The sequence below is a fragment of the Uloborus diversus genome, chromosome 2 (genome assembly GCF_026930045.1).
Source record: "Uloborus diversus isolate 005 chromosome 2, Udiv.v.3.1, whole genome shotgun sequence".
NCBI classification, from domain to species: Eukaryota; Metazoa; Arthropoda; class Arachnida; order Araneae; family Uloboridae; genus Uloborus; species Uloborus diversus.
The window spans coordinates 58,526,169-58,542,245 of record NC_072732.1 but is presented as its reverse complement, the minus strand read 5'-3'; the positions used below and the strand labels follow the sequence as shown (position 1 = coordinate 58,542,245).

The window sequence follows — 16,077 nt, the reverse complement described above, 5'->3', positions numbered from 1 at the left end:
TTAATATGTTTCCGCCTGGTTGCTTTTCAAAATAAGGTAACTTGCGCCGCCATCTTCGATTTTACGTGCGTTTTTTTCAGTTTTCGTATCTTACCTCAAAATCTATTAGCTTGTGAGTGAAATCATTCTTGATAAATTAAAGAGCACAAAATTACCTTTAAAAGGATGTTTTATTTTTATTAGGCTGTAATAAATAAGGCAAGATTTAATTTCAAAGCTCTTGAATGTTTGAAAAACTATTTGCCTCTTGTTTTATTTTTGAGACTCTACGAAAGGCCTTAGAAAACCTTTTCTTTTTAGCTCGAACTCTGGTTCAAAATTCATGAAATTTGAAATGAAGTATCTCTGCAACTTTAACAGCCACAATAAAACTAAAACACTTTTTGTAGAGAAATGTATGCTGTTTAACTTACAAGTGAATCAATTTATTCGCAAGTAAATTTGTTTTTTGAGACATGAAACGAAACTGAAGAAAAGCGCTTGAATCCAAGATGACGGAGTAAATTCCCCTATTTTGATAGACAACCGAGCATATATTCCTTTAATCATAATTATGTATGAAAACTTCGTTTGTTTGAAAATCAGATGGGAGGTAAAAATTTGCAAAGGATCTTAGACTATGAAGCATTAAGCACCGAAAACACGGTGTGTCATTAAAATTAAATTACCTCACGGCTTTAAGGTACTGATGCGGTAAAACAAAAACAAAAAGAAAAAAACACCTACTATCAATGATAGGCTGTGAAGAATACTGATATTTTTCATGATTCACGAGAATCGTAAAATTTTTTCAAGTGTCTAGTTTGTTTATTATATGCTTATTAGTTACATAAAAAGTACAGTCTAAATTTTACAGAAATCCTCTTGAAGAATGTAAGTTATTCTGGGCTGAGTTAAGGTACAGTTTTCTTTTTTCGTTTTGTATTATTTGTTTTACCGTACAAGCTTGCTTGCTCGGTTTAGACAGAAAATAATGCACAAAAATGCAAATTTCATAATGAATTTCAATATTTCCCTATTGTTAGTGTAAATCCAAATCGTATTTCTCCCCTCCCCCTTTTAATGTGGATAATGCCCTTTACTCCTCCCCCCCCCCTGCAGAATTTTACAATAAATGAAAAAATATTCGTTATAGATTTCACAAGAGAATGTGAATGAAATAGTATTCACATGTTTCTCAAGCCTTCCAAAAAACTTTTAAAGATTTTCTATATATTTTAAGCAATATTTTTTTACTATAAAGTCCGTCTAATGTCTAAAGACAATATTATTTAAGTTTATCCAGAGCTTGTAGATTATCTGTATGAAGCTGCTATGTTTCAACAAGCTAATTTTGGGCTAAAAAATAGACAAATAGATTTGAAAAATCTATTTGCATTATTATAAGTTATTTATCATAAAAATATCAACACATAGCGTATTTCTACGTGTAAAGTATAAAAACATGTGTTCTTGATATCACGAAACATAATTAAGATCGAAAAGGAGAGATATATGTCTATGCAAAATTGGACTAACATTCTTTTAAAAACATATGCCAAACTAACTGCTAAGTTGCTATGTAAACTAAAACTGAATAGCAGATTAAATTTCAAAAATAAATTAATCAAATTAAATTTTGGTAACTATAATTACTTGGTTCCATGCTGAGAACTACAACACTATTTTTGAAAGTTGTATGTACTTCGTGACGATCTAAAATGTTTTCAACAGAAATTAGACATGAAATTACACAAGAATCTCTTCCCAAGTGATGCTTCAGTAAATTGTTATTTGATCACCCTAAATATGATTTAAAACTTTTAAAAATAAAGAAAAAAATAATTAAAGGTTGAAAATATTTAAAAAATTCTTTTCAAACATTGTGTGTTCACTTAAAATGATTTTTAACTGAAAAACAATCTTAATGGATTGCAGGTCAAAGTTTGATTAATTGTACCTTCATAATTAACACACGAATGTGTTTTGAAACTTAAAAACAACGAACTGATGTGTGCATCACATGACTTCCTTTTGCTCCAATTTTAATGTCATTTTCCCATTATTGGTAATTTTAATGTGATTCAATAGTTTACTGTCTAAATATCACCACCAGTAACCTAATTAGCACAAAAATTTTTAAAAAAATAGTCATTTGTCGCCAAGTTGCCGACAAAACTTGGTGACCAAAAGACTGGCGATATATCGCCAAGTGTCCGCAAATTATAACACCACTTGAGTGTACATCGAAATTAACAATGATTTCCCCCCAAAAAGCAGCAAAAGACCCCTTTAGAAACACCCGAATGCAACCAAAAGGGGAGGTGCACAACTAGACTCCACTAGGAGTCTACGTACCGAATTTAAACTTTCTAGGACATACCGATCTTGAGTTATGCGACATACATACGCACATACATACATACGTACATACGGACGTCATGAGAAAAGTCGTTGTAATTAACTCGGGGAATGTCAAAATGGATATTTCTCGTGTTTATACGTTCTTAGGCACTTATCCGCATGTGGTCGAGTTGAAAAAAAAAAACTCAACATTAATTCGGGGGTGAGCAAAATGGAAATTAAGGCCGAATTTTGAGTGAAAATTTTTTCGCGAATACAATACTTCCTTTTTTGTAAGAGGAAGTAAAAATTAACTTCCCTTATATTTTCTGAATTAATAATTTTTCATCTTTTTCAAGCATTTTTTATTTCTTCAAAAATGCTTTTCAGATTAAAAAAAGAAAAATCATAATATCTCACGAAAAGTAAGAGTTATGACAGTGCTCTAGTATAAAGAGAGCACAAAATAGCTTTTATACCGTTTACATCCCATTAAATGAACATTCTTAATGCAAATGTTAACTAAAAAAAAAAAAAAACAGTTAGTTTCAGACAGATTAAGATAGTATCTTCCTATGCAGCAAACTATATGACACTAGGTGGGACAAAGAGTAGAAACTTGGGTAAATAATAAATATTTTGAAACTTTATCACAAAATCGTAAATATTCATTTAAAACTATTAATAGTAATGCGATTACATTATTTATACAAAATCAATTGAGAAAAACACCTGTAATATGGTATATACGTAATCATTAATACAGGTCTAAGAACGTGTTTGGAAATTTTCCTCCACTCTTCCTAAGATCTATTTGCTACTTCCACTTAAAAATCTTGTTTTAAAGAGCTGGGTCTCTCCCGCCAGGGTAATGGGGGTTGTGCTAGTACAAATGTGCTTCAAAGGGCGACCACAAAAATAAAACGCATTTGAGAATCAAGGAATAAAAGCGATCAAGAAACGTCAGAAGAACCAGGCTGCTGTGGCCAAATCGCTATTATTTAGAAACTCCCTCAGCCTTTGAGGTCCATAAAAGTTGTGGGTAAAATTTAAAAGTTCAGGGTGGTTTCAAAAAAAAAATGTACTGTATATGTTTTAAACAAAAACGTTTTTACTTTTCAATACAAGATTCTGATGCCTCAATAATATGAAAAATCTGTAGATTATTAATTATTTGTATATAATAATTGATGAAACAAATTTAGAACTTTGAGGACACGTATGTCTCATTATAATCCTTAATGGTTCACGCAAATTCGATGAAACCTGTATAAGTTGACCGGTGCAGTACTTTAGTGGTCAACTTAGACTGGTGATCAATTTATAAAGGTTAATATATCTGATATTGGACGAATTTGCACCTGAAAAAAATTGGTCAACTTAGACAATTGGCCACCTTTACAGTTGTGTACTTAGAACTCTATCTTTTACGGCCCCGTGACTTCATTTGCGAAAAGAAATGAGGTCTCCTGCTCCGAAAAGTGCCCTTCGTTCTTTCCTGTCGGACTGAGTGTTAGTTATTATAAAAAGCATTCTTCCACTCTGCTTCCTTAAGTGTAAGCAAGACGCCTTTTCGCCTAAGTTTTGTTCCAAATTTAACCTTAACAAAAATCTTCGCAATCGAGGCGATGCTTTCCAAATAGTGGAACGATGGAGAGAGCCTTTTTGCCCCGATTCTTCTTAATTTGAGGTTTTTTTTTTTTTTTTGCTTTAGAGTTTTGTTGTACACACACATTCACGATTATCTTTCACGATTATCTTCTTTCCGTGAGCAGTGCAATCAATCCAAAACAATCCTCAGATCGGGAATACCCTGATTAATGTCCAATCAAAATGTAACCAAGATATCGTCAGCAGCCCATCTTAAAATGAACATTTTCACTCGTATATTTAAAGCAAATTGAAATAATTAAGTTAATAGAAACTTCTAGATTACAAAAAAGCATTTGTTTGATACATTTAATAAAATATTTTTTTTTTTTTTTGTAGAATTGGTTTTATAAGTGACTGTGTTAATATTATTTACATGTTTTTCTCTTCATTTTATTTTTTCTACTTCGACAATAAATTTTCCTTTATCGGAAAACATTTTATAAGCCATTTTACTATCTTAAAACTAATATGAAATCTCCAAAAAGGCCACTTGACTGAGAAACACCTATCACAGATGAGGCTTATAATTTAAAGTTGAGTTTGACTGACTTTCCTCCTTCATATGAGCCGAGACAAATTTCATATTTCTTTTTGCAGTGTCGGACAAACATGTCTGCTGGTGGTGCTATGCATCTCCAACGGAATGTTACCCAGGAAAGGCTCTCCGTTTCTTACAGCGTGGGGCTTCTTGGGTCCTAAATGGTTTTGTATTGATTTGTGGCTTCTGCTAAAGATGCTGAAGGGTAGTTGGACGGTGGAAAAGAGAGCTGACTCGACGTCCCGCCGTAAAACGCCAAATCCGGGAGAATTTCTTCCGAATTAGGAAGGGGGCGTAGCCAAATATAGGTCCTGCTGAAAATCCCGAAAATCCACTGCCATTGATTACTCATACTATCAAGACAATGACTTTGCTTTGTTTGTTTAGACCCAACTTAAAATGTTTGGGCAAAAAATTATTCTTATGTTAGATTATAAAAATAATTAACAGAATCTGTAACTGATGCATTGCAGTTGAACTTCAAGATAATGACTTCTAATATTGGGAAAGTGAAATTATTTCTTTAGATATCTAAAGCTGATTTTGGTAAACTAAAATTTTTCCCGTTATATATAAGCAATCAGCTGAATAGTACAAGGAAAAAACCTAGTAGATTGATTTTAAAAATGTACAAAACGTCAAATGAGGCAGTAAGAAGCAGAGGAGTATAAGTGCCGGAATTAAGAGATAACCAGTACAAATAATAAGGGAACCTCCCCCCTGTTTTGGGACAAGAGATACGACTAGTAGCCTTGGTAGGGGTTGAAATAAAGCATTACTTAGTTGACACATTGTATGAAGGCTTAACTAGGATCTAAATTTCAAATGCGTTTTGATTAAAACTGTAAAAAATCTACTTACATCCCTTTGCTTCTCACCGTCTTAAATATAAAAGCAAATGACATGAATTGTAATTAACATTATATAAATCGATAACATCAACGCCGTGCAAAACCAAGTAAGATAGTAGATCCTGCACATACTTTTAACGAGCTTTAAGGCCATTTTACCATAATTTAATTCACTGCAAGCGTTATAAAGAAGCCTCCAACGATGCTTTAACCCTCTGTTTAGTGACGAAACTTCATGCTCTGTCAATTTTCTTTTTCTGAAATCCCTTTTAAAACTAGCATGACTTCGATGTCGAGTTTTAAGTAGTTCATTCAATTGCATAAAAACCGCACAAACAAATTTAACTTCAGGATCTTGCTAAAAATGAACAAATAAAGCATCACAAAGCCAAGATGAATAAATAATTAAAAAAAATTAACTTAATGAAATCGAACATTCAAAACCGCATCCATGAAAAATTTTCATTTTCAAAATGAACTCAATAGATTTAACCCAATAGATTTCAATCAACTCTGTAAACCTTCAGACGTCTCCATATTTAGAAGTTCAATTAACATTCTAACGAAATTTTTCAGCCGTTAGATAAACATATTTTGAGGAGTTGATTTGCATTAACTGTATTGGAATCTTCAATGTAAGCTAGAAATCGTGTTTTCGAGACTGACGGGCTTATAAATTAATTTTAGGTGCTCTGTTATACATTACCTACAAATTAGTTTCCCCACTACAAAAGAACCAGCTCAAGAAAAACGAAATTTCTACTACAAATACATCACGGGCGTAAGTGTAATAAGGCGGAGGGAGAAATAGTCATAAGGGCCTCGCCGATTCTTAATTTAAAGGTAGATATTGTTTTCTAATTACTGTACTGTACTTCATTTGGCATAGTTTTAGGGTTGCACTCTGCTCCTCTCTGAGTACATCCTCTCAATCAGTTCATATCTAGATGGATTCTTTTCCGTCGAAAGTTACAGCACTGAGTCTAACGCTTAACTGAACTTTGATAGAAACAGTGCAACTCGGCAATGTAGTAGCAAAAAAAAAAAATGAAGAAGAAAACTAAATTACAAAAAATAATAATAACAACGACAACAACAACACCCCCCCCATCATCATCAACAACAACAATAATAATAATAACAATAATAATAATAACAATAATAATAATAATAATAGTAATAATAATAATAGTAATAATAATAATAACAATAATAACAACAATAAATAATAATGGTAGTATTAACAATATAAATAATATTAATAATAGTTTTAAGGTTTGTGTGCAAATAGGGTCGTTTCCTTCAGTCAAAAGAACTAGTTTTAGTTTCTGAAGTTAATAGAATGAGCAAAAAAAATAACATGGAGCCAGAAAATACTTTCATTTACCCAACATTTAATTTTAAATTACTTTTTTTAAAGTCTGATTTTTCAAACAAGGCGTGGTTTTATGACGTCACAAGTGATGTACTTTGGCGCGCAATCCCCTGGCACGCTTGCTCTCTTCCGCGTTATCAGGTTTTGATAATCCAGAAGCGAATTAAATATTGCGCTCTACACTTGCTATCAACCATATCGTTGCCACTATATATGAGTGAAAAAGCAAGTTAAATATTGCGCTCTGCGCTAATAGCTTTAGTGAATGGCATTTCATCACTTGGGATATCATGTGTAGAAGCGTAAAAAATGAAATTGAACCGGTGGGCACCGAATTAAATAATTGTTAAAAATTACTGGACTTGGTCAAATTATTTTTTAAAAGGTCAAATCTTACAAGTATGCTCTTTCAGAAAAACATACTTTTAAAATTTCGAAAACAACCCATAACAAAGGGCACAATTTCAGAAAGTTCACTTCTATTTTAAAAAATTCTTTCAAAGAACAATTAAATTAATTGTTAAAAAAGTGTCTTAAGTGCAAAAGGTTAAATAACAAAACCAGCACAATTCAACTGATATGCGTTGTTTTTCTATTCGATAAGTTAAGAAGGAATAGTAAAGTGCCCTTTAACTTGCGAACCCTAGTCCTGCACTCGATCAAGGATTATGCCCAGAAATCCAAAATATACTTAAGTTAAGCCGTAGATGGAAAGATATAGTTCTAAACTATGGCTTTCAATTCTTTTCCTGAAAGACCAAACCTTCAAAACAGAATGAGCAATGAGATATTTTATTCCGGCCACATACTTCGTATTTGGCCTTTAAATATTTCGTTCGTTGAAAGGCGCTGAAGCGATTTTTTTATTATTTGGCTGTTTTAAAATGCGGACACAGCGAATTGTTGGAAAGAAATATTTGATTTCGAAATATTGCCTCCCTTCCTTTCAGTAACGATTCTTTTTTTTTTTTTTTTTTCATTTCTTCACTTTTTTTTACAGGTATTGGTGCTGTAAAATAAAAGGTGTTAAAATTTATTGACTTTGAAATTTCTTAAAACATGACCGCAGTTTCAAGACTGCTATTACCAATCATGAATTGAATACTGAATGATTCAGGCAAAAATATTTTCAATTCTTTTTCACTACAGCTGTTTCATTTCGCCATTTCAGCGACATTGTCGAAATACTCTTTCTCATATCAAGAAAGGCAAAAGCTAACAAGAATGATAGAAGCATTACTAGTGGATACCGAAAACTGAAAACTTGACGTTTCACTGGGAAGTCATTTTTCTAGCATTCTTGCTCATTTTTACCTTTACTGGGTAAAAGAAAGAGCCATTATCAATTTCCTTAAAATTTTAGATAAGTTGAGTATTTCATCATTTTCAACAAAATCACTTAGGATCAATTTAATGTCTATTCTAATTCGCAACTCAAATGAACTGTCGCTAATGGCTAATGAAAGAGCTGAAACCAAGTCCGACCAACTTACGACCAACTTTATGACCTGTCCAATCAGGTATCTGTCTTTTCCGCACAAACTTGAAATGGTTTACCTCTTTGGTTAAATTCTTAGGTCACCTTCAGGTGACGTATTCAAACTCTTAAACTGCGAATAATCTTCAGCTCTTTTCCATTACCAATGAAACTTTCTTTTTTAACTTTGAAATAAACTCAAAAGATAATTGCATTTCCGATAACGTTTGATAAAAGTTTCAATTTTTAAAATAAACAAATAACTTTTAGAATTCAAATATCTCACAAATCGTTGTGACAGAAACATTATTCTACAAATTTTATAGAGTATACAAAATCTACAACAAAAAAAAACAGACTTAAAACACAATATCATTCTTCATTTTTTTTCCACAATGTCATACGATAGAGTGTAACTTCACTGTAACTTTCGCTACCAACCAAGTTTCTCTACTACGATTTTTTAGCCTGAAATCTTGAAGTTAACTTATTTTGTTATTATTTTACATTAGTAATTATTGTTATTTATTTTCTTGCTTAAGACTAAAATAAATAAGCCTTTTCCAAGGCGAGTTTTCAATTTCTGCCAAAGTTTTGCATTGTTACGTATGAACACTTATTTAGAAAAATCTATTTTCGAAACTCTTTAAACTATGCAATGTGAGACAGCTGACGGATTATATAACATTCATAAGTGTTGATTTATTCTTATAAATCTAAATTTAAAAACTGTAAATAAACCTCACCTTCCATAAATGTTTGTTCTCGTTTATTTCAGAAGTAACAAATATATTTTAAAAATGCAAAAATTTACTGTTGTTTTGATTACAAAAGAATCTAATGCACAAATTTAAAGTATAAGTTTTTTTTGCAGAAAAGAAAAATAAGTCAGTATGTGCAAACGTTCCATCTATTTGTACCGCAAAAAAAATCACATACTTTAAGAAAATCTTTCAAATATAGTTAAATAATATTTTTAAGTTCATCGAGCTCTTAATAATTTTGAGTTTTAACTTTGCTTTCTAAGCTGCAGGGTTTTTTTTTTCAGTGGGAAAGTTTTTAATCTGTTAAAAGACTTCTAACTTCTTTTCTTTTTTTATGTACGTAAAATTTGATCTGCCAGTTTTTCTGTTTTTTTCCCCCACCAAGACTTATTGATTATTTAATCGTTGTCTTCCTTTTTTTCACTTAAATGGCACTAAAAATATTTATTAGGTGATTTTTCAAGAGAAACATTTTCCACAGAAGTAAAGCACAAAGAATATGAGACTGACGTACCTGCGAATACATGAGCTAAGACTTTTCACTTTTAAGGGGGGAAGTTCGGTTTTATTTTTTTTAAATTTAGCATTATAGTAATAACGGGCTATGTACTTCAATGAATAATATTTTTTGTAAGGAAAACGGCATTTCAGAAGGTAAACATTATGGTTTGATTCTCAGTACAGGGCAATTGCTTACATGGAGTTATTTTTACAAGCAGTTATTTTTTGATACAAAGCTATTTTCTTTAGTTTTTCCATTTGTATCTATTTTTTAAACGAAAAATTTTTGTTAAGGACCAGATTGTATGCATGTTTGTCCAATGAAAAGGTAGAGTTATTTGTTTTCAAAACTCAGCCATTTTCAATAAGGATCTATTTTTGTTATGGTGCTATTTTTAACATTTAATTATTTGAATACGGAACTAGGGCTTTTTTCGTAACGCTGCTGATTTAACGTGTTGTCTTCTAATATCAGCTATTTTGAGGACATAATTTTTAAATGCAAAGCTAGTTTTAAAAGGATTTATGTTTGATACAGCATTATTCTTGTGACTATTCGAACTTGATTTTTTTACTAGCTTTGGTGTAAAATCGAAATTTGGATCTCTATCAGCAATTAATACTTACTTCAAAAGAAAAAAGAATATTCTGTCAACTCACATAATTTTCAATTACCTTACAGCAAAAAAAAAACTTATTTTTTCGATGGTAAATTACTTCTCTTAAAATAAAATAATAAACCCTAAGTTTTTCAATGAAATTGAAAAGCATCATCCACTACCTAAGGTTAGTTGTGGTAGTTAAAACCATCATCCTGCATCTGAAAATATTATTTAAAGTTCAGAAATACCACTTAGCATCGGAAAATATTCTATTAATTCAGAACTGTCGTCCGACAGCTGAAATATTTTTTGGATCTTCAAAGTTTTGCTTCGATATTTAAACTTATTCTCTGAACTAAAAACATCTTGTCAAAAATACTGTACTATGAAGTCAAAAAATATTGTATAGTGCCCGAAATATTACAATTTGGACTTCTGAGTTTCAGAACACGACTATGGGCACGTATAGCAATAATGGCCAGAATAAGGGACATTCTTCTGGCTGTGAAATACAAATTCTAGATTCTGTTCCTCAGAACCAAACAAATGGAAGTCCAAAAATTGCGATTTTCCATTTATTATTGAATTGTATCTAGATTCTTATTCTGCATAGAGCCATAAAACGTATCCTTTGTGATTATTTACCAGTGTTGAACGAGCATGAGTGCAATCCTTTCTATGTTCCTAGCGACCGTTTTTCCGCTCTCCTGTAAAATAGCGATTATGTGACTTACGTCAGTCTTGCTCTGAGCTACAGAACTATACATATGTTGGGGTAGACACTATTTAACGTGGACTACAACCTAACTCGTAGTTCAACTGTTAGTTTGTCATTTTATCGTGGTGTAAGCAAAAAGGAATTTTTCGGAATGGGGTTGTTTCCATCAATCAAAAGTACTACTTTTAGTCACTGAAGTTAATAGAATGAGCAAAAAAAAAACATGGAGCGAGGAAAAACTTTTATTTTCAAAACATCTAATTTTTAATTATTTTTTTTTTTTTTTAAATGTCCGATTTTTCACGTTATGACGTTACAAATGAGAACTTTGGAGGGCACCTCCACTGGTTTGTTCCACTGGAATGTTTACGCTTCCTGTCTACCGCATTTTCAGATAATGATATCTAAGCAGCAAATTAATTATTGCGCTCTGTCCTAATGGCATCAGTGAATGGCATGTTATCACGTGTGATGTCGTGTTCAGAAGCGTAAAAAATTAAATTGAAGCTGCTTAAACTATTTGTTAAAAAATAGAAAACTTTGTCAAATTATTCTTTAAACTTACTCCTCTTTCCAAGTTTTGATACCGACATTATTCCCTCTCTGATCTCCGAGTTGCCCTCCACTGCCAATCGAGCAGCTCCGAATGCCCGGTTAAAAACAATTTTGATTCCACGCGAATAATTTATTGCGTCTTCTTTCCCAATGTTTACACTCCGCTAATTGGATGTGGTCGTTTCATGTCGATGTCCAGGGAATACTGCTCGGTTAAGTCTGGCTGCTTAAGCCCTTTATCGATGGCCGACACACTCTGTTATTCCACTCCAAACAAACAGAAACCAATAAGTAGATTTCCATGCAAGTTAATTTTAAAAGTGCTTCCCGTTTCTTACATTCATTAATAATTCCCAGTCGTTTACACTGTAGATTTAGAAGCGCGGCGTAAGATTATTTTCTTAAAATTAGATTGTGCGGTGAGCTGTATTTCGAACAAAACTGATATTTGTTAATGCTCGCTTTCAATTTCTTGTAAACCTTAATATGAATCATATTTTATTCTAAAACTAATGGAAACGGCCTCGATGTTTTCCGAGCCGTCGCGTTCGTTTTTAAATCCATCATTCGAAAAGGAATAAACGTATTTTAGATTAGAATATTTATTAGAAAAGTAAATGTAATAATATGCAGCAAAATCCACTTATGAGCTGTTTTTAAAATTGCTGATTCTTAAGCTTTTATTCTTTTCTATTCGTGTTTGTTGGATAATTGATTTTATTTCATTTTCAAAGAAAAACGTTTCAACTAAATATTGCTTTCCCCAGAAAGATTAAATAGAAAACGTTACATTTTTACAATACAGTGAAACAAATGTATACATAAGTTGTAAGATGTTGATTTAACTTATATTATTTATTAAAAAATCCCAACAAAATGCGGTTGCAAGAGAGAGGAATCTGCACTGTATACACTAATAGATTACGTTACCGTTATGTTGGGCATCAGCATTGTTATTTTAATACGTTAGAAATGCATAAATAATAATGTGCAAATATATAAATAAATGGAAACCAATGCACATAATGATTTTCTGTACATTAATTGGGGCTTTGGGTACAGACATTTATGAGATTTACTTATAAAACGAAATTACGGTAAGGTGTGCATCAATTGGTACTTGGGGCACAAATAATTATAAGATTTACTAATAAAACGCAATCATGGTAGCGTACACATTAATCAGGGTAAACTAGCACATTTTATTTTGATATACTACACCCAGAGAGTTTTTTTCAAGGCGTTCAAATACCCCTTGACATTTTTTAGGGTAGGGGAGTTCATTTTAGAGAAGTGAAATATGTGGTACACATTTACCAGTGCAAAATAGCACATCTTTTTTTGATATATTACATCCAGAGATATTGTTCCAGCTTTTTTCAAAGCGTAAAAACAATCCTTGACAATTTTTAGGGAAGGGAAATCCATTGTAGTGGAGTGAAATATGCGGTACACATTAATTAACGTAAAATAGCACATTTTACTTGCTGTACTACATCCAGAGATATTGCTCTTTTTTTTTTCCAAGGCGTGAAAATACTCCTTGACAATTTTTAGGGTGGGGAAATTCATTTCAAATGAATGATATATGCAGTATACATTAAGCAGTGTAAACTAGCACATTTTAATTTGATACATTACATTCAAAGATATTGCTCTAGTTTTTATTTTTTTGTTTTCTTCAAAGCTTGAAATTACTTCCTAAGTTATTTTTAGGGTAGGAAAATTAATTTTAGAGGACTGAAATACGGTATACATTTACCAGCGCAAAATAGCACATTTTTGATTGAAATATTACATCCAGAGATATTGTTTCAGCTTTTTTAAAGGTGTAAAAGTAATCCTTGACAATTTTTAGGGTAGGTAAATTTGTTTTAGAGGAGTGAAATATTCTCCCATAAAATAATAACTTTCTAAAGGAGAAACAGAAGGTGGTAGGAAAATAAGAGAGGAGCAACATTTCAATTCGTAGAATATATGTTTTTCAATTAGAAATTAGTCAAATGTAACATTTTTTACTTCCAAATACTTTTTTCCCGTCCATTTCTCCTAAATATTTGTTTAAAATACAAAGCTTGAAAATATTTCGCGATACATTTTCAATTTCCAATGCATGAAATACGCTTGCAGATGCTTAAGAAATATATATGACTGCACCAATGGTATGTATTAGTAGTGACATATTACATACAGTAGTACATTGTATACTGGAGTCCTTAAAATGTACCGGTATCATTGTCTTAATGTGCATGCTAATGAGATATAGCACCTATGCCTGCGTGTCATTAAACAATTTAACAATTTTAAACTCTTGCCTATCTGCATGTTTTATCACCAAAAACAGGCATTGCAATAATTTCTAATACTAAAGGCTAAACTCAAGGGCACAACAGTCCATGGGGGCCAATGTCTACATCTCAGTTTGCAAGAGCGAGGGCTCTCGAGTGCAGGGCAGATGTTCTGGTTAGGTGGTCAACCGAACGTGGAACCCTAAGGGTTTAGTTCCCAAGCACACTTGGTACTCATTTTATCGATTAACTGAAGGGATGACAGGCTGAACCGACAGTGTCCGAACCTGCGTCTGCAGCTTGGAAGTGCAAAGAGCAACAAATAAACCATTCGGCTTTAAAAACCAGCATTGAGATGTAAAAATATTTGACGTGTTAAAAAAATGTGTCAATAGAGACAAAAGGTTCGTTCAGCAAAACATATTATTAATGAGGCAATCACTTTTTAGGCAGCAAGAAGAATAAACGTAAAATCTGTTATTGTAATCAAATGTTATCTTAATTTGTTTCCGTCATTCGACACAGCGTAATCTAAGTTTTATCAGGCAGTTATCTTTTATCTATTTAATACTTTAAAAGAGTACCCTGCAAAATTTTTAGTTTCAATAAAATGGCGTCTCCCTGTTTCACCGACACGAAACTCCACCCCACCCCCTTCTGTTTTTCAGTTTCAATCATAACTTTTGATATATTAAAGGGGGGGGGAGAAATTTGAAATGTCGGCGAAACAGGGGATAAACCAATAAAATGCATCGTGAATGCGTTTTTGCATTGGTATATAATTTACTGTGTGTGTTTGTTGCCATTCTAAACAAGTCATCATATAAACCATCAGTGGAACCAAATCAACTTTCTTTTTTTCTTGCAGGTGAAAGTAATGCTTCGGATCAAGAACGATTCAACGGAATTGAATTCTTCTTTTCTAAATGTGGACGGACGTAAGCGCCAAATTACCGTCTACGATTTGTCTTCGGGTAGTGGAACATCTTCGCCCGCTGAAAGGCGAACCGGAGTCTCTGCTCCTAAAATGTTTGCATTTGATGCTATTTTTTCTCCAGACGACACTCAGGTATTGTACCCATTTTTTTTTTCTTTTTTCAATTTATTTTCTTGAAAATTTCCAAGATTACCGCGGACTATCTTAATTGTTTGCTTTATACTTGACATTTAATCATTCTACATAGATACCAAATTCAAAATTTCCATTTTTTATCCATTTTAGAGCTTTTCTCTAACAAATTATTTTTTTGCATTCACTTTCTGATTCAAATATCATTTTTAATTGCTGATCATTCTAAAACGTTTGCGAAGAAAATATTCAATTCACTTTCTAAAATTCAAAAAAAAAAAAAAAAAAACATGAAAAAAAGCCTTTTTTTTACCTACCCTTACACTTCGGCATTCTCAAAACTTTTAAAACTAGAATCACAACGAAAGTTTTCTTTTTTCAAGTTTCCTCAAAAATAAATCATTTTCATAAGTAAAAGTCTGTTTTATATATAGAACAACAACTTATAGAGCATCCAAAATTAAACAAATTCGAAGAACATTTTCTTTCAAAATTACATGCTTTTATTTCATTATTATGTTTTACATTTAGATGCTGACAAATTTGGAGATAAAATCGCTACAGAGTGTTTCCAGGCACTATATGAAAATTAGTAAATGTATTGAGCAGCATATACCCCCCCCCCCACACACACACACTCCTCTTTTTTCTTTCCATTCCAACTATTCTCTTCAAAGAAACACTCTACTTTGAAGACCTGAACGTAAACATGTTTTTTCTTTAAGGACAATTGATAACATTAATAATGTATTTAGAAGTTTCCTGATTGAATTAATTGACAATTTCCTTTATTGTTAAATAGCAGAAATCCTTTACCCTTTAGCAATGAATTTTGTTTCCTTTACGATTTTCAAATAATGCTCTTAATATTAAGAAAAATGTGATACGAAACTTAAAATTGCTTTTGATAAACATTAAAAATATCCTGACTTATTTTCAACACATTGCGATAAGACAGCGTAGCTGAGTATATTTAAAATAATATCTAAAGACTAACTAAACTGACCCTAACGTAGCTATTATCTCTTTTTGTAGGCAGAAGTATGTTCCAGTTCTTTGCCTGATGTTATTCAAGCTGTTGTTGGTGGAACGGATGGATGTTTATTTGTGTACGGCCAGTCCAAATTGGGTAAGTTTAAAAAAAGGGAAATTTTGAAAATTCGATAAATTGATTGATTTTCATCTAGAGACTTCACCTTTTCCAAATTTTGAAAGGTTTAATAATTAAAATGCAATACTGCAGATAAATCTACAAGGTAAAGGTGACTAATATGCATACAATCACTCTCGGAAGAAATGGAAATTGATTTAACTTCTTAAGACACTAATTTTTTTTCAGAAAAAACTTGATTTTTTTTTCTTTT

At 32.0% G+C, this 16,077-nt stretch overlaps 1 protein-coding gene across 1 annotated transcript in view; it reads left to right on the top strand.

Moving 5' to 3' along the window:
- LOC129216333 (kinesin-like protein KIF26B) overlaps nt 1–16,077 on the top strand; it is a 211,537-nt gene that overhangs the window by 76,064 nt on the left and 119,396 nt on the right. The window contains exons 3-4 of the mRNA XM_054850544.1: nt 14,513–14,713; nt 15,749–15,842. Coding sequence (XP_054706519.1) covers nt 14,513–14,713; nt 15,749–15,842 — 295 coding nt within the window. The remainder of the gene's footprint in view (nt 1–14,512; nt 14,714–15,748; nt 15,843–16,077) is intronic.